Source organism: Dermochelys coriacea, chromosome 7, assembly GCF_009764565.3.
Source record: "Dermochelys coriacea isolate rDerCor1 chromosome 7, rDerCor1.pri.v4, whole genome shotgun sequence".
Lineage (NCBI taxonomy): Eukaryota > Metazoa > Chordata > Testudines > Dermochelyidae > Dermochelys > Dermochelys coriacea.
The window spans coordinates 34,000,742-34,018,447 of NC_050074.1; the positions used below are offsets into that span (position 1 = coordinate 34,000,742).

Below are 17,706 nucleotides of genomic sequence, written 5' to 3' on the forward strand. Positions count from 1 at the left end.
GTCTCTGGTGCTTGGGTCTCTGTGTGTCATGCTGAAGGGGGAGGGCAGGGCTGCCTGGGGGGGAAAGTGGGGCAGGCCCTGCCCTGGGGCCCTTGCCCCAGGCCCCGGGCCCCACAGGGGGCCCCATGAGAGTTTTCAGCGGCATTTCAGCGGCGGTGGGTCCTTCTGCTCCATGTCTTTGGCAAAGTGTCCCGAAGACCCGGAGTGGAAGGATCCCCGCTGCCGAAGACCCCAGGCCCCCTGAATCCTCTGGGCGGCCCTGGGGGAGGGGGCCCTGGCAATCTCAGGTCCCTTGTGGGACCCTGCCCTACGGTGTTATCATTTGTTCTGGAGCAGGGCGGGGAGATATGGGGCAAGCGGGGTGCCACCCCACCCAGAGTTGTGGGGTTGCGCTGGAGGGAGGGGAGTCGGGCCCAGTTCTGTAGCCCTGTTGCGTTCCCCCTGCCTTCCCTCCTCCACATGGAGCTGTTCCCACAACACAGAGGGAAGGGAGAACCCTTTTGGCCCACATATGAGACTGGCAGCCAGGACTCCTGAGTTCATCCCTGACTGGAAGGGGACTGGGGTCTAGTGGTTAGAGCAGGGATGCTGGGAGCCAGGACTCCTGGTTTCTATTCCTGTCCAACTGCATGAACTGGTGGGCAGGTCCCTTCCCCACCCCTTGATGCGCGATGCCCTGAATGCGTTTGTCTGTGTCTGCCCCCCCAGCCCTCCTCCCCCTGCTCTCACACAGGATATTGGGCTGGGAAGGCGCGCGGCGAAAGCACCTGTTTTCCGTTTGTTCGTTCGCTCGCGCTGGGAGATAAGCAGGCGTCGGAGCCGCCGCGCTGACAGGAAGCGGGAGGGGGGGTCTCTGCGGGACCAGCACGATGTGCCACAACGCTGCACTGAGCCCTCTGCAAACAGCCAGGGACCCGGGCGGGCCTCAGCCGAGAGTCTGTGGGTACTGTGGGGGGAGGGGGGAAGCCTGGACTCATGGGTTCTATCCCTGTCGCCAGGAGTGACTGGGGTCTAATGATTAGAATGGAGCAAGGGGACTTACTGGGAGCCCGGACTCCTGGGTTCCATCCCCAGCTCTGGGAGGGGAGTGGGGTCTAGTGGGTTAGAGCTGGAGGGGCTGGACAGAGCATTGGAATGGAAACACAAGACCAGGTTTCTATTCCCGGCTCAGCTATTGGCTGGCTGGGTGACCCTGGGCAAGGCACTTCACTGCTCTTTGCCTCAGTTTCCCCCTCTGTAAAATGAGGACAATGACGGCTGGGTTCTCTTCCCAGCTCTGAGAGAGGAGTGGGGTCTAGTGGTTAAAGCAGGAGGGTTGGAAGCCAGGACTCCTGGGTTCTATTCCCAGCTCCAGAAGAGCTGTGTGTCCAGCTGGCTAAAGCAGGGTGGGGGGCTCAGAATCAGGACCCCTTTGCTTAGAACCTGCTCTGTGGGGGTGTGCTGCCCCCTCATTTCTCTGGGTCTCTTTCAGCTCCGTATGGGACTCAACGCCACAGGGATGGAGCCTGAGATGAGCACCTCTGGCCCCTTCTATCCCCCCTGCAGCATGGAGGCTGGGGACCCTACCAGCACGAAGGGGATGTATGCTGCCCTGGGCCAGCCCAGCTGTGGCCCTGAGGGGAACCCAGCCCAGCAGGGCCAGCTGCCCAGGGCAGCGGGGGGCTCCTATGGGCTCTGGCCCCAGAGGATCGAGCCAGCCCACCGCAGGCTGGACCCCTTTGCCCAAGCCTTCCCCAACCCACCTTTCGGGAAGCCGTGGGTGCTGGGGACTCAGGCATTCAGGAGCCAGGGCTTCAGCCTGCAGGAGATAATGGCCCAGCCGCCCCCTATTGCCCCACAGGAGGGATACCCCCCTGCTAGCCCCCTGCTGCTGCAACTCCCTGGAGGCCAGCTGGAGGGGTCAGGGCCTCCTCTGTCCTACTGCAGCCTCCCAGCGAGGCAGGGGCAGGGCGAAGGTGGGTACGGGCAGCAGCACAAGGAGCCCCCGCTTCCGTGCCTATATCAGGAGAACCAGCCTGCTAGCTACAGCCCCCCAGAGGGCTACCCGGGACCCGGTGAGTGATGGGGTAAAGGGAAGTGGCTACGGGTGCCCTCAGGGGATGGTGGGGCAAAGATGGGGGAGGCCAGCTGAGGGGGACTCCCGTTTTTGGGAGGTTATGGGACTAAGGGATGCTTTCAGGGCTGTGAGACAACTTGGGTGGAAGTGGGGGGGCATGGAGGGAGGACTTCAACTTGGAGAGTTATGGGGTTGGGAGGCACCACTGGGATGTGTGGGTCCAGGAGGATGCGGGGGTATGGACATAGGCTGATACGTGCCTGTGGGGACTGGAAAGGGGACACCTGGCTCATTGTGGGTTATGGGGCAGAAGGGGGAACTCATCTCAGGGGAGTTATGGGGCCAACCCTGAGGGTTATGGGATATACGATGGAGGGCCCCCAGCTTTGGTGGGAGGCTGCTGGGATGGGAAGGGGGAACCCTGTCTCTTAGCTCTCACAGCCTAACTTCCACTCCCTGTGTGTCAGCTCCCCAGGGGCTCGCAGGCCCTGAGATGTATGCTGGGCTCCTGGGCCCCCCTGACTGGCCCCCTGATGCCGCCCCCAGTCTCTGCTGCTACCAGGTGGGTTGGCATGAGGAGGGTGGTGGGAAATGGGCGGTGCCCAGTCCCAGGACCATGCTGCCGAGGAGGGGAGGGGGTGGGGAGATTCCCCCAAGACTAACTGCAAGGGCAGTGGAGTCTACTGGTTAGAGCGGGGCTGGTGCTGAGAGCCAGGACTCCAGGGGTTCTCTCCCTGGCTGTGGGTTCTGACTCCCTGCACTGAGCCTGTCATCCCCTGCAGGACACTGAGCGCTACTGCAAGGGGCTGGAGTTTCTCCCTGCTGGTTTTGCCCCATGGCCAGGGGTCTCCCCTCAGGAGCCAGAGTCAGAGGTTGCTGCTGCCAGGCTGGGGCATGAGCAGAGCCCCGCAACGGCAGGCCACACTGCCATCCCCCAGGTGAGAGTGGGACCCTGGGGGAGTGGGGGCTGCCTCCCTGAGCCCTCAGGGGAGCATGGGTGGGGCAATGGAGTCAGAGGAGCCCCCCCACTCCCCAATCACTTGTCCCCATCACAGCTCACAACCTTGCACCTAGCTGGGCTCTTGATCACTCATTGGAGGGGAGGACTGGGGACACTGGGGAGGGGGATAGCTAGGGAAGGAGGGGTTGGGGGGATATCTTGGTGGTTAGCTGGGTGTTTCCCAGTGGGGGGGAGGGGGAGTTGCTAGAGTCCTGCCCCCCCCGACCCAGCAGGGGTGCTGGCACTGGGGAGGCCACAATGCCCCATTCCCTCATTGTCCTCCCGTGGGCTAGGCCCCTGCAGTCTCTGACCCTTCTCCTCCCCAGGTTTCTGGGAGCTCCTTGGCGTCCAGTTATCGGGGCACTCCTTATTGGAGCCGGATGCACCAGGCCAGGGGCCCCCCGCACTACACACCACCCCCGATGCTCAACCCGCTGCGCCGAGGCACAGGGCTGTTTGCTGAGCTGGGCGCCTCGCTGGGCGGTAAGTGCCCACCACCTTCCAACGCAGGCTGGGGGGCTTGATTGGTCGCTTGGGAGCCAGGACTCCTGGGTTCTCCCAGATGCGGCTGAGTGTGGCCAAGGGGCAGGGGGTGCAAGGGAGGGTCTCTCCCTCCACTGAACCAGGTGGGCTGGGTCCCTGAGTGTGGTGATGGTGGGGAGTCCATGAAGGTTTGTCGGGTGGGTACAGAGCCATACAGGGGGTCCTGCAGGGCCCTAGGAGATGGGTAGGGGGTCAGGAGTTCTGTTTCAGGGCAGGTTGGGGGACTGTGTCTGTACCGGGGGTCTTCACTGCTGGACTCTCCCCTCCACAGGTGGCAGCCCCGACCCCGTCCAGTGCCTGGACGTCCCGTAAGTCCTGTCTTTTGAGATGGAGTGAGACTAGGCTACAGCCCCTGGGGCAGGTGTGGCAAAGGGGATGGGCCCCAGGGAGAGACCTTTGGGCCAGGGATCTCCTGGCGAAGGGAGGAATCCCCAGGCTGGGGGTGGCTAGGGAGCATGAGTGGGGGGGAAATGGTGGTCTGGGAGGGGCAGTAACAGGGCGGGCATGTGCCTGTGGTTGAGGCCCCCTCACCTGCCCCTTTCCCTGCAGACAGATAAATGTGGGCCCCACGTTCCAGTCAGCACTGCCAGTGCTGCGGGACCCACACCTTGCCCGGCTGGACCCCCCGCAGGCCGAACTGGTCTGGAGGCCCTGGCCAGGGCTGGAGCAAGATGCAGAGACCCAGCGCCAAGGTGAGAGGTAGCACTGGGGATTATCGGTGGAGGAGCTGGAGCACTCACAGGCTGGGACAGGAAGAGTTGGGGCAGGCCCATATGTCCCTTTCAGTGTGGGGAGGGGAGAAGCGGCAGGACAAGCCCACCCCCAGTGGCTCCTCTGGGGCTCAGTCTGCATGGTCCAGTCAGTCCCCAGCCTCTTGGGGGGAATAGGCCATCTGTGATGGGGACACTCACCGCCCCCACCAGCCCAGGGGCAGGGAGCTCTGTGGGTGAAGCAGAGGGTGTACTAAGGGGTCCCATGAGCTGGGGGAAGGGTTCCAGGGCCTATCTGATGGCTGCTCTCTGGGTGCAGTGTGGGGAGTGGAAGGGTCCATGGAGTGGAGGTTCCCAGGGCCCATCAGATTGCTGCTGTCTGGGTGCAGTGAGGGGGGTGCAGGGGTCCCACTAGGCCCAGCTGACGGCTGCTCTCTGGTTGCAGTGGAGACACTGCTGGACGTGGCTTGCTCTAGTGCCATCCCTGGGGGTGGCACCAATCAGGAGCTGGCGCTGCACTGCCTGTGCCAGGCTGGTGGGAATGTCATGGTAAGAGAACTCCCCATCCCATGGCCTGGGCCTTGGTAAGTAGCAGTGTCTGACCGGAGGCCAGGATGGTTCTGGCAGGGGAGTCCCCTGGGGAGGGAAAGGGTCTGGGGCAGCTTCCCCCTCTCAGCTTTACTCCCTCCCTCAGGTTGCCTTGGAGACTCTGTTGCTGCGAACCCCAGTGTGGCCCAAATGTCACCCTCTGGCCAGTTACCATTACACAGGTAAAGGGGGGAGAGGTGTGGGCAAGTGGCATGGCCAGGGTAGCTAGAAGAGTCTGGGGGCCAGTGGGGGCAGGGCTGGGGAAAGAAGGGGAACAGGGCTAGCAGCAGCTGGACAGGATGGAAGAGGAGTGGGGGCAGGATTGGGAGCCGTGGCAGGGTGAGGGGGTAGGGCTGTGGGGGACAGGAGGTTGGGGGCAGGGCTGTGAGGGGGTACGGCTGTGGGGGACAGGAGGCTGGGGGTGGGGCTGTGAGTGGGCAGGGTGGCAGTGGAACAATTTGTATAGTGGGGGTGCTGAGAGCCATTGAAGCAAATGCTAAACCCTGTATATGATGGAAACCACTTCAAGCCAGGGGGTGCAGCAGCACCCCCAGTTCCAGCTCCTGGGGCTGTGAGAAGCAGGGACGGGGGGGGCAGGAACATTGGGTGGGGCAGAGTCTATGAGCTGGGTGAGATGGGGCCGGGGAGGGGAGGGGAAAAAAGGAGAGTGTGGAAGGGCTTTGAAGGGAGTGGGGCAGGACTCCCTGTCTCAGGTCCCTCTCCCTCCCCCAGGCAGTGACATGTGGAGCACCCATGAGCGACGCCTCTTCTCCAAAGCCTTTGCCCTGCACAGGAAGGACTTTGCCCAGATTCAACGTGCGGTGAGAGCTGCACCAGCCCCCTTCCCTGCCTCACTTCCAACCAACTTCACAGTCCCAGCTTGGCGGGGGAAACGGACACGCAGCTACTCCTGCCCCAGCCTCTCCCAGCAGGGGGCGATGTAGGGAGCAGGACAGGAGCGCTGGCTGCAGGGGGAAGGACTCCCGGCTACTCCAGGCCTGGCCTCTCCCAGCAGGGCTGGGGGATGCTGGCTGACTGAGTTCTCCCTGCTCCCCAGGTGCCCTCCAAGCGTCTGGCCCAGTGCGTGGAGTTCTATTACCTGCACAAGAGCCGGCTGCGGCGCAGTCACAAGCGAAGTGGTGCCGGGTCAGAGACAGGCGCCATCGTGGGCAGGGCCGGCCCCGGGCAGGTATGTGAGACCTCAGAGACAGGGATGGGGGGAGCCCCTGCCCAGACAAGGAAGCAGCCATGTCTGTAGTCCTTCTGGGTGGGTAGGTGTATGAGGGGGAGGAAGTCTGTGATGAGGTCTGTGATGTCCCCCCCTTTCTCTCTCTCTCAGCCCCCACCTACCCCGGAGCTGCCTCAGGACTCGTCCCCTGGCTCCAGCTTTCCCTGCAAACGTTGCGGCAAGTAAGTGTCTTTAACTCTTTGGGCTCCGCTCTCACCAGATTGGGGGGGCGGGGGGCAGGCTCCGAGTGGGAATGTCCCCCAGGCCTCTTGGTTGCTGGGAGAGAAGCACCTCGGAGGCTGAAGGGCCCCCGCTGATGCCGCACTAACCCCTCCCCCCATTCTGTCCCCAGGACGTTCTACAAGATCAAGAGCCGAAATGCCCACATGAAGATCCATCGGCAGCAGGACGACTGGGGTGGGCAAGCGGGGATACTGGGACCTGCCGCTCTCCCTGCCCCTCATGCGGGGTGTCCCCCCTGGGCCAACACAGAGCCAGCCGAGCCTGTTGCTGAGGCCCTGGCCTGCCCTGGGCTGGGGCTGCTCTATGGGAGGGACATGGAGCAGCTCTTCATGTGATGGGGGGCAGAACCCCTCCCTTGGCCTGTCATGGAGAGCCCCCCCCTCCAAAAGTTTGCCCCTTTGGGGGCCAAGGGGTTGTGGTCTCCTCATGGGGAACACAAGGTTACAGGAGCCCCGTGCCATAAGGGCAGGACTTGCCCCTGGGAGAGACTCCACCCAGGTTCAGCCTGGGCCCTGCACTGCCCTCTATGCCTAGGCAGCTCTGACCCTGCCTGCTGGGCATAACCACAGGGGCATGTGGGGCCGAGGGGCAGAGAGACAGCCAGGGTAGTGGGGGATGGGCGCTTTATTGAGGATATATCATGCTTATTGCTGTAACAGCCACCACGTTCATGCAACAGCCACACACACAACATGGACACACAGGGCTCCCTGAAGCTGGGGAGGGGATCCCAACCCACTGGTGAGTGGGGTGGGTGTGGGGAGGAACATAGTGTCACACTCACTCACAGCTCCACTGCCCTTAGGAGCCCTGCCCAGCAGGGCAGGACCAGAGCTGCCATCCTCAGGCACCATGCAGCGGGGCTAGGGTCCCGTAGATCTGCACACTGAGATGCTAGGCAGGGGGAAGGGGTCCTGGGCGGGGAGGTTCAATGGGAATAAATCCTGGAGCAGCTGACTTCCAGGCAGTAGCAGCTCAGGATGTTGGGTTGGGGGGGGCTCCCTCAGCAGGGAGCAGCAGCACTGGAGATGCTGGGATAGAAGCTGCTCCGCCAGTGGGGTGGGGGCTGGGGCAGGGCCCCTGAACGTCACAATAAATAAAGCAGTCTGGGGCGTTCAGCCCCCAAGTCCATTGTTCTGGCAGCGCCCTGATCCTGTCCTAGGTTCTGGGCCAGCTCCCCAAACGGGCCTCCCTGTACCGTGGCTCCAGGTGCCACTCACACCTCGATGCTTGGGTCAGAGCCCAGGCCCTGCTTCTGCAGCAGCTCCTCCTGCTTCATTTTGGGCTTCTCCGACCGCGTGTGCCAGACCAGAACCTGCAATGGAGGAGTGCAGGACAGAGGTGGGGTCCAGAGAGATCTCCCCAGACTGTGCCCCTCCCCCAACCAGCACCCCCAGCCAGTCACCATAGCTGGGGGACTGAAGACACCTGGGACCATCCTGCTAAGAGGCAAAATTTCACATTCCCCACTCCCAGCCCGGAATAGAACCCAGGAGTCCTGACCTCCTGCCCTAACCCACTCGACCCACTGCGCTCCCAACACCACGGATAAAACCCGGGAGTCCTGGCTCCCAGCCCCCTCCTCACCTTAGTGCAGTTGTCAGCTCGGGGCTCCAACTCTTCAATGGAGACCAGTGACTGCAGCAGGCTGCTCTCCAGGTAGCCACGCTCAGCCAGCAAGTCAAACCGGGCCTCCCGATTCGCCAGTAGCAGCTGCAGAGCAATAGCGAAGCCGGCCATGTCCATGGGGAAGGGCCGGTTGGGCTTCCAGGCTGTGTAGAAGCCCACCACCCTGCCCTTCTCCACCAGGGGGCGCTCAAAGCGCAGGCCACCCACCAGCCCCACAGGCCAAACTGAGACACGCTTGGTGGAGCGGATCTGTGGGGAAAAGAGAGGGGTGTCAGCAGCAGAAAGAGACCCCCACATGGGGGAGGTGAGACAAATGCCTCCCTGCCCTCCCCACCCCCTGCCTCCTGCCATCCCGCCCTTCCCCGTCATCCCACCCCGCCTCCAGCGCCCTGCCACCCACTCCCTTCCCCATCACCCCATCCCCTGCCTCCAGGGCCCTGCCGCCCCCCCCTTCCTCATCACCCCACGCCCTGCTTCCAGCGTCCTGCTGTGACGAAGTGGGAATTTTTTGTAATATTTTTATGACACGTCTAAGTGTCTCCGTTTCCCCTGTACAGTGCATTGTTACCCAGTGGTGGCGGGGGGACAGGGGACGGGGACGACAGACTGTTTGCTCTCAGGGCAGGCTAGGAGACAGAGGTGAGGGTGTTGCTGTCTGGGTCTCAATCCCCATTCTAGTGGAACACCTCAAAAGACACCAGACAAATCCAATTGTCTGGACATTGCTTCCTAGCAATCAACGACCCAGAAATCTATAGACTTCCATGCCTCTCAGCAGGTGGGGGTGGGGATGATTGAGCAATATTTCCCCAGGTTGAGATCCAAGGACTGGAGTGATGGGGGGGAAAGAGTGGGTGGCTGGAGGCAGCCAGAGCTCTCACCTGGAGTCTGACAGAGGAGATCAGATGGAAGGTCAGTGAGAGCTTGCACCAAGGAGCTCACTACAGCTTGGCTGGGCTCTGGGCTAACCAGACTGGACTGTGCTTTAACGTCTGTTCTCTGTGCTAACCTAAGGACTCCCTATGGTGTATTCCAGAGGACTAATAAACCCAAGTGTTTTGACAACACTGTGTGAGTGTCATTGCCAATGCTTGGCGAGGTGCATTAATCCCTGGGGAGTGTACTAGTCTCCACTGGGGGTCTCTCTCAGTTGGACTCGCTTAATGGAGCTCACAATGTGAAGCAGGAGTGCCAGAGGCCCAGAGGTCCAGTTTCATGAGGCGGGAAAGCCATGTATCTTACACTGCCTCCAGGGAGTCTGAAGGGGTTCCTGCTAGAGACTTTTCCCAAACTGAGACTGTATCACCGACCTTGTGGATCCATGACAGGTGGTGTTAGCGGTGGGATGCTGAATACACCGGTAGCATTTTGCAATAAGTGACTTGCAGCAGTAAAACAAGGATAGTTAAATGGTCTGTAACCAGCTCCCTAAGACAGACAATGCAAATGTGTGCAGGCAAAGAGGGCTAAGCGTTGGAAAACTCAACAAGGGGCAGCTGATTGCATGGCTGGAGAAGGATGATCGCTCCAAGAAGCAGGTTCCAGATCCAAGCGGAGTTCCAAGAGGGTGTAGTGTGATAGAGGCAGCAACAGGACAGCGTCAAGATCTGGCTCCCGTGCAGCAGTGGTCTTTGTGACCTGGTTCCCTATTGATAGATCTGAAGTGGTGGGACTTGGCACTGAGTGTGAAGGCACTAGCAGATTGTTCCCACTCAGCTCCAATCAGTTGACTGGGAGAAGCAAGGAGGAAGAACCCAGAGAAGGAGTGAAAGCAGGAACCGGATATGGAGAAGCAGAGGGGCACATTGGGAAAGATGCTGATTCTGCAGGGATCATAGATACCAAATTCTTGCCCTAGTTTATGAGGCGGGGATATTGATGCCTGTCTCACTGCCTTTGAAAAGGCTTGCGATTTGAACCAGGTTGACCCTGCAGACTGTCTCCGCTGTCTCATCTCTTACTTGGGCTCACAGCTATAGAAGCGTTCAGCCACATGGATGGAGCTGATACTGGGGACTATGAACAGTTCAGAAAGGCTCTACTGCTTACGTTTGAATTGACACCTGGGGCTTATAGGGAGGTTTCGGGGTGCGCAAAAGACCCAGGGTGTGACCTACATGGAAGCCACCACCCTGATGGGAGAATATCTCCACAAGGCGGGTAAGAGTAAAGGGACATTACGCGGGAGGATTGGTATAACCTGGGTGGGTTGGAGGAACTCTGAGATCTATCCTCACGAGCTTAAAATGTGTCTAGTGCACAGGGAACTGAAGGATCTGTATAGCACAGGTCAGTTGGCCAATGAGTTTGTGGACGGTAGGTCTGGGTATGAAGAGAGACCCAAAGGGGACTGGGTTAAGCATGGGTCCTGGGAAAGGGAACCAGTGGAGGCACCCCAGGAGTGGGACTCGGGTAAACCTAAAGTGGGGGAGCAGCCATGCAGGCAGACCTCCTCCAAGGGACCTCTGAGACGTGAGATGTAATATCTGTAGGAAAACAGGAAAGAAGTGGGCACTATGTCCAAGGCTTGATGAAATAAAGTTTGCTGCATCACTCTGCCCAACCAAGAAGACCGCCTTGTAGCTCAGGCTCTGAGCGGGAGCCACACAGCCAACTCCTCGGGGGCACCAGGGGTGGTGACAGATGGGCTCCTGATCCAGGCACTGTACACGTGTCCTGTGGTACTCTGCTGGGCTCAGACTCATGGAATCCCTAGTGGGAGCAGAAGGTGCTGGTTACTGGGAAGATGTTCCTGGGGTAGAGAGATTCTGGGACAGAGAGGCCTGTCAGAGCACATGTACAACCCATCACATGCTGAAAGGCTGTGTCAGCTGGGTTAAGGTTCCTTTTGTCTAGCTCTGGCTCTGACTCCTGTGCAGACCCAGGAGGACTCGGGGTGGCTGTTCTCCAGGAGATCAGCTCTGACATCCTTTTGGGGACTGACTGTATCACCTTAAGACAAAATTCTGCCCGTTTCTGTACCAGCCCAGGATTTGAACCACCCAAGCGGACAGGCTCAGACTGGAGATGTCAGTGAAAATGCAAATAGCTTGGCTGGCAGGGAGCAGGAGGGTTTTCCTCCCTTGCTTGCAACACAAAGGAATGGCTGTTAGCTCAAGACACCTTTCTGTCTGTAACCATAAAGCCAGATCTGAGTGGGGCAGGGGAATGGCCACAGCCAGGTACATATGGGAGATGTGAGTCACACTGGCTCAGGCGAAACTTCCCTGGTGCCTGATGCTGTGACCGAGGGAGCAAGCTCTCAGCCTGCCCTCGCTGGGAAAGTAGAGGCAGAGTGGAGCCCTGTGGCAGCTGAAATCCCAGCTGAGTGTGGGCAGACACAGGCAGGGCAGGGGGATGGCCACAGGTTTGCCCTGGCCAGGGGGAGAGAAGCCCCAGTGAAGAGGCCGCTTCTGGTAACAGACACCTGATCAGAGGGTGGCCCTGGCCACATGTGTTCTCTTAACCAAGAGATCCTGAATCACAGCCCACCAGGAGCAGGGGGTGAAAGGACTGTCCTGGGGTTGAAGGCAACAGACTGACCCCAAGTGGGGAGAGAAGCTTCTTGCATCACACAGCGCTGGGGTTGAGATGCACCAATGTGCAGGAGCCTCTTGCATGCCTGCCTCACCAGACCCTGGGACACCACAGCCCCAGGGATATGACTGGGCAAAGACCAAATGATCCAGGGGTCACTTCCTACCCCAACCTAGGGTAAGGACACCCCTGGCTGCAGCCAAGCTGACACTTGGAGGACTGGGGCTCGTTGCCCTCCTCACTTCCCAGCCAATGAGGGGGTCGAGGGAGTGGCCGGACCCCACCCCAGTTTCAAGGTTTTGGGTTAAAACACGGCGTGGGGCTGCACCCTTCTGGTGCCATCTAACAGACCAGACCTAAGGAAGGATGGGAAAGTGCTTGGAATGGCGTATTGGAAACTATAAATTGGACTGAATGGCAACGGTGCTATAAGAATCTCGAGACTGCCGGGTGGGACAGCTACCAAGGAGAAGGGGAAGATGCTGTAGTATCTCTGGATAACATTTGTGGGTTTGAACTTCCCCAGGTGACTGGTTTAAGTGACCCTGCTCAGCTTGGTCTCAAAGAGGGAAGAGATGTGACAAAGTGGGAATTTTTGGTAATATTTTAATGAAACTTGTGTGCACCTCGGTTTCCCCTATATGTTACATTGTTACCCAGTGGTGGTATGGGGAGGAGGCGGGGCAGGACTGTTTGACCTTGGGGCAGGCTAGGAGACAGAGGTGTGGGTGTCACCTAACTGTCTGGACCTTAATCCCCATAGAAGTAGAGCCTGTGAAAAGACAATGGCAAATCCAATTGCCCAGACATCAATACCTGGTAACCAAGTGGCCCAGAGAACTATAGACTTCCCTGCCTCCTAACAGGGGGGCTGATCTCAAATCCAGACTGAAGAGATGTGTGGGGAGGGAGAAGAACAGGAGGCAGTCGGGGAGTCAGAGGAGATCAGACAGAAGGTCAGAGAGAGCTTGCACCAAGGAGCTCACTACAGCTTGGCTGGACTCTGGGCTAACCAGATTGGACTGTGCTTTGACACATGTTCTCTGTGCTAACCTAAGGACTCCCTATGGTGTGTTCCAGAGAACAAACACTGTGTGAGTGTCATTGAAATGCTTGGCGAGGTGCATTGATCCCTGGGGAGTGTACCAGTCTCCATCGGGGTGTCTCAGTTGGACTCAGTGAACGGAACTCATGGTGTGAAGGAGGAGTGCTGGAGGCTCTAAGGAACAGGTTCAGGAGGCAGTGAAACTGTGTGGCTCATGCTTCCTCCAGGGTGAGACCCTAGGGGGACCGGCACACTGAAGAGGTTCCTCCTAGAGACTGTTCCAGAGTTGGGCCTGAAGCACCGATCACGTGGATCTGTGACACCTGCCGCCCCCACTTCCGCAGTCTGCCTCCAGTGCCTTGCCACCCTGCACATCACACTTACGCTGTCCCAGTACTCCACTCCCTCCCCCCGAAGCGCACAGCACCCACCTCATCAAAGAGGCGCAGGCTGTAGGTGTTATCGTCATCGGCAAAGTAGACCACACCCTCCTCACTGAGCTCCCGGTTCTCCCGCAGCCACTGCAGGGCCAGGTTACGCTGCTCCACACCACGGGGCTTCAGCCAGTTGGGGTCGCTCTCCTTGCGCTTGTGCTCCTTGGGCGTCTCCGTGTGCAGGTGGGTGAAGCGCAGGCCGCTCTGGGCCAGCAACTCCGACACCAGCTGGGTCTTCACTGGGGAGTCCTCTACCACGATCCAGTGGAAGTTCTTCACGTGCAGGAAGGTCTGCGAGATGCGCACCAGCTCAGCCTTCTGCACCAGCCTGCCCGAGGAGAAACAACAGAGAGATGCACCAGCTCAGCCTGGTGGGGAGTGGGAAACAATAGAGAAATATGCCAGCTGGGGAGGAAGGGGAAACAATAGAGAAAGGCACCAGCTCAGCCTGGGGAGAAGGGAAAACAATAGAGGAACGCACCAGCTTGGCCAGGAGAACAAGGGGGCAACAATAAAGGGGGAGAAGCCAAAGAGAAGCACACCAGCTGGAGAAGGTGGTGGTGTGAGAGAAACCAGGAAATGCAGCAGCCTTCAGGGAAAGGGTGATGTGGCAGACTGGGGTGGGCAAGGGGGAGCAGGCAGTGGAGTTAGACTGTTCCTCCCAACGGAGATGAAGCAGTCGGGTTCCAAGGAGCACCTCTTGAGTATCGAAATATCCATTTCTGGAGTTGCCAGTGCTCGCCATTAGAGAAATCTCAGCTCCTCTGGTGCAAATGGGTTTAATACCAGCTCTGTCTGCTGGAGGGATATTCTTCCCCTCAGCCATGTCTTACCCCAGCAAGGCAACGGTAACTGCAGGTGTGTAAACCCACGCTCATGATCTCATCTGGTGAGGATGGGAGGAGGCAGGCCAGTTAGATCCTGGGCAAAATGGCTTAGTAGGTTCTGCAGAGGTTGCTTCCCTAGGTGTTTGGGAGCAACTGGAGTATTTCCATAAACACTGATTGGTGTTGGGCAGGGGGAGCAGGGCCTCTTTCAGCATCCTGGCTGCTAACACTGCAGCAGAGCCTGCTGGCGGGTTCCGTGGGAGCCACAGGGCCCAAACCTGCTACCTGCAGGCGCCTGCTCTCCTTGCGGCTGGGTTTCAGGCTGCTGAATTCAACACTGGAGTCATTTCTGTTCCTAGCACATGGAGACTCTTCCCATCCCCAGCAAAGCCCCCCATCTCCCCAAGCCCAGCCTATTCCCAGCATGACCAAGCCCCCTGCAGCTCCCCCCAGCAGGAGCTCCCACCTGGCATAGGTAGGTGTGATGGCATAGATGATGGGCAGTGCCTGTCCCTCCAGCTCTGGGCCCCTTCCTCGTGCCTGCAGCCGCTTCACCTCACTCAGCAGCTGGGAGATCTTCTTGTCCTTGCCATGAATGAGGTCACTGGCCGATCTCAGGTGTTGGGAGCAGTCACAGGGCTGCCCTGGAGCCAGGCAGAGGAGGAGGCAGACAGACAAGTCAGAGAAGGCTCCCGGCTTCCCCTGGGGACAATTCCCCAGCTGGATCCAGCCCTGGTCAGGGAACAGCCAGGCTCCCATCCCTTCTCCCAAACCAGCATGCTCCCTCCTAACAAACCCTCTGAGCCTCAAGTATTCCTGTGACTCTCCGAGTTTCCTGAGACAGGGTCTGTGCTCTTCCCTCCACTCCAAGTCCTGACCCCACACCTCTGACTGAACTGCTGGCTCTTTATGCAGACGCCCAGTGGAGCTGGGGCAGGGGCTAGCGCCCAGTAGGACACGGGCTGGCACTGGTACCCAGACAGGCTCCCCTCTCTATCTGGCTGTCTCATTAGGGGGAGAGAGGACGTTCAGGGGCTAGTGACTGCTGGCACTGTGCTCTGGTGGGGATCGAGAACAGCTCCTGGCCGAGCCCACAAACCTGCTCTGAGTTCAGCCCCAGCACCACAGCTGTTGCGCTCAGGCCAGCACTCACCCAGCTGCAGCAACGCATACATGAGCCCAATCACCGACACTAGGAAGTAAATGACAAACACATTCTTCAGCTTCACCTTCATGGTGCCACTCTGGCCCCTGGGGAGATGGGGAGGGAGTGGCTGGTTATGGGGGTGTCCTGCTGCAACACCCCCTGCCTCCGAACTGCTATGGTGAGCACATCCAGGAAATGCTGGGCACATAGACACGCACCTCTAGCACCGCAGTCCCCATCTCTGTACCATGGCCACCCTGGACTTCCTGCACCTGTCACCACTGGGAATATCTCCAGGTGGGGCTTTCACCATGTTTCTTGGTAGCCCCTGGCATGACTGGGTCCCCAGCCCTCACAGGAGCCTTCAGTTCAGGCTGGGCAATGCAGCAGGAAGTGGATGAGGATTTGGAGCCATGTAAATCTCAGCCCCACCATAACCACTGTGCCCACTGTGGGGAAAGGGGAACATGGCACCATCCCCAGGGAAATCACACCCCAGGGATGGGGGGGAAGAGGGGGATGTGCCACCGTCCCCAGGGATGGGAAGGGCGTGACCCCATCACGAGGGAGATTGTGCCACGGGGATGGGGGGCAAACATGGCACTGTCCCTGGGGAGATTGCGCCACGGAGATGGGAGGAACGTGCCACCATCCCTGGGGAGATTGTGCCACATGGATGGGGGGCGGGTACGGACATGGCGCCATCCCTGGGGAGATAGCGCCACGGGAATGGGAGGGACGTGCCACCATCCCTGGGGAGATTGCACCACGGGGATGGGGGGGGGGAATATGGCACTGTCCCTGGGGACATCGCGCCACCGGGATAGAGTGGACAGGGGTGAGATAGAGTGGGAATTTTCTGTAATATTTTGTATGAATAGTGTGTGCATGCTGCATTGTTAAGTAGGTGCTGGGAAAAGGTTGTTTACTCTCTGCAGGGACCCAGGTGTGACTGATGCTGTTGGGGTGTGGGGCCCATACCTCTGGAGAGTCCAAGAAGACAATGGTCATTCCATTACCCAGACATTTGGTACCTAGCAACTAAGGACCAGGGATGGCCCTCCCCTCCGCAGGAAGCCAACCATGTCTACGGGGAAACAGAGGACTGAGGAGGGACCAGGTGGAGGGTTGTTAAGTGTGGGCTGCTGGAAGCTAGAGACTCTCTTGAATGGGGACAAAAGAGGGGTCAGAATAAGGCTCTGGGCTGGCCAAGATGGACCATGCGGTAACTTTCTGTTCTCTGTGCTAAGCTCAAGACTAACAAACGCTTCTATTTTACAATGCTAGCTGCATGCCCCCGCAGATATCTGAGGTGGGACATTGCTCCCTAAGATTGTACAAGTCTCCTTCAGGGGGTCCATCCCAGTTGGACTGGCTGACCGGCGCTCACAGTATGAAGCAAGGGTGCTGATGGACCAGAGGTCCAGCCTAGGAGGTGGTGAAGCCACGTGGCTTATCCTGGAGGAAGAGTTGGGTCTGGCACGCTGCAGGGTTTTCCTCACAGAAGTTGTTCCAAAGCTTGGGCCACAGAACCAGACCTGTGGATCCAGGACAGGAGGCCTTGGCCCCGTCCCTGGGAAGATCGCACTATGGGACAGGGAGGTGGAGATGTGGCATTGTCCCCGGGAGATGGCACCATGGAGACATGTGGAGTTGGACATGGGACACGGCACCAACCCCCGGGGAGATTACACCACGGGGACTGGGAGAATGTGGAACCATCCCAGGGAGATCCCATCACAGGCACGGGGTGAGTAGGACATGGGACAGTTCCCGGGGAGATCACACCATGGGGACTGGGGGCAGGGGACACGGCACTGTTCTGGGGAGATTGCACCACGGGGATGGGGGGGGCCAGGGGACACGGCGCCGTCCCGGGGAGATCGCACCACTGGAGCAGGAACGTCCCATCGTTGCTATGGAGACCGCGCCATGGGGAGAGAACGTGCTGCTGTTGCCACGGAGACCGCGGCTGGTTACTCACCGCGCCAGCCCCGGGGGGGTGGGGAGCGGGTCTCAGCGCCCAGCAGCCTCCTCCGCACCCGGCCCGGCACTTCCGGTCCGGCCCCTCTCTGCTCCGGGTCACACTCAGCATCGGGCCCCGCGGGTCGCCTTCGCCCCCAGCAACTCACTTCCGGTCCGGTCCCTTCAGCAGCTCCCCCACTTCCGGCCACTATTGCAGGATCCCAGAGTCCTGGGTTCTTAGTCCCGGCCAATCACCGGCCCCCAGCGAGGAGCGGCGCCGCGTCCCTCCTCCCGGGCCCCCTTCACCGAGCGGACCGAGCCTGACGGGGGAGGGGGACAGGCACCGCCCAGCCAGCGAGAAGGGCCGGCGACCCTGGCCTTTGCCAGCCCCGGAGCGGCCACAGCCGGGCTGGCGGGGAGGGTCCCCACCTGTCAAGCCGAGGAGTGGCCAGAGCCAGAATGATAGCGGGGGAGCCGCGACGATGGGGGAGGGGTTCCCGAGGCACCAGCCTGGGGGGAGGGAGAGCTGAGGCGGTGGGGGGAGGATGGGTTCCTGATGCTCCAGGCGCGGGAGGGGGGTGGATGGGGTCGGAGCCATCAGGCCCAGAGTCGGGACAATTGCTGTTCCTGCACCACCCACACCCAGCCCCAGCAGAGAAGCCCACAGCATCACTTTTTTTTTCTTTTTATTGTTCATCTTTTATCAAAACACGAAGTTGATGACTGCTTCGTCCCTTGCAGGGCCAGCCACCCC

At 59.8% G+C, this 17,706-nt stretch overlaps 2 protein-coding genes across 12 annotated transcripts; one reads left to right on the plus strand and one right to left on the minus strand.

The window, feature by feature from the left end:
- Positions 1-125: 125 nt before the first annotated feature.
- Positions 126-9,064, plus strand: LOC119858457. Its single transcript, XM_043518670.1, has 14 exons — positions 126-155; positions 734-943; positions 1,472-2,054; positions 2,524-2,618; positions 2,839-2,994; positions 3,383-3,539; positions 3,871-3,907; positions 4,149-4,291; positions 4,755-4,858; positions 5,004-5,079; positions 5,630-5,718; positions 5,955-6,086; positions 6,237-6,307; positions 6,478-9,064. The coding sequence occupies exons 1-14, from the start codon at positions 126-128 to the stop codon at positions 6,701-6,703; spliced, it is 2,109 nt and encodes a 702-aa protein (XP_043374605.1). The 3' UTR covers positions 6,704-9,064.
- Positions 6,975-17,126, minus strand: B3GAT3 (beta-1,3-glucuronyltransferase 3). Of its 11 annotated transcripts, none has more exons than XM_038411367.2 (6): positions 16,972-17,125; positions 14,994-15,091; positions 14,307-14,484; positions 13,011-13,341; positions 7,956-8,246; positions 6,975-7,683 (listed from the first exon to the last, which is right to left on the minus strand). In XM_038411367.2, the coding sequence occupies exons 2-6, from the start codon at positions 15,073-15,075 to the stop codon at positions 7,585-7,587; spliced, it is 981 nt and encodes a 326-aa protein (XP_038267295.1). In that variant the 5' UTR covers positions 15,076-15,091; positions 16,972-17,125; the 3' UTR covers positions 6,975-7,584. The 11 variants fall into 11 exon arrangements, with proteins under 11 accessions (XP_038267295.1, XP_038267297.1, XP_038267296.1 ...); XM_038411369.2 differs by having other exon boundaries at positions 14,994-15,032; positions 16,972-17,086; XM_038411368.2 differs by having other exon boundaries at positions 14,940-15,032; positions 16,972-17,061.
- Positions 17,127-17,706: the final 580 nt, after the last annotated feature.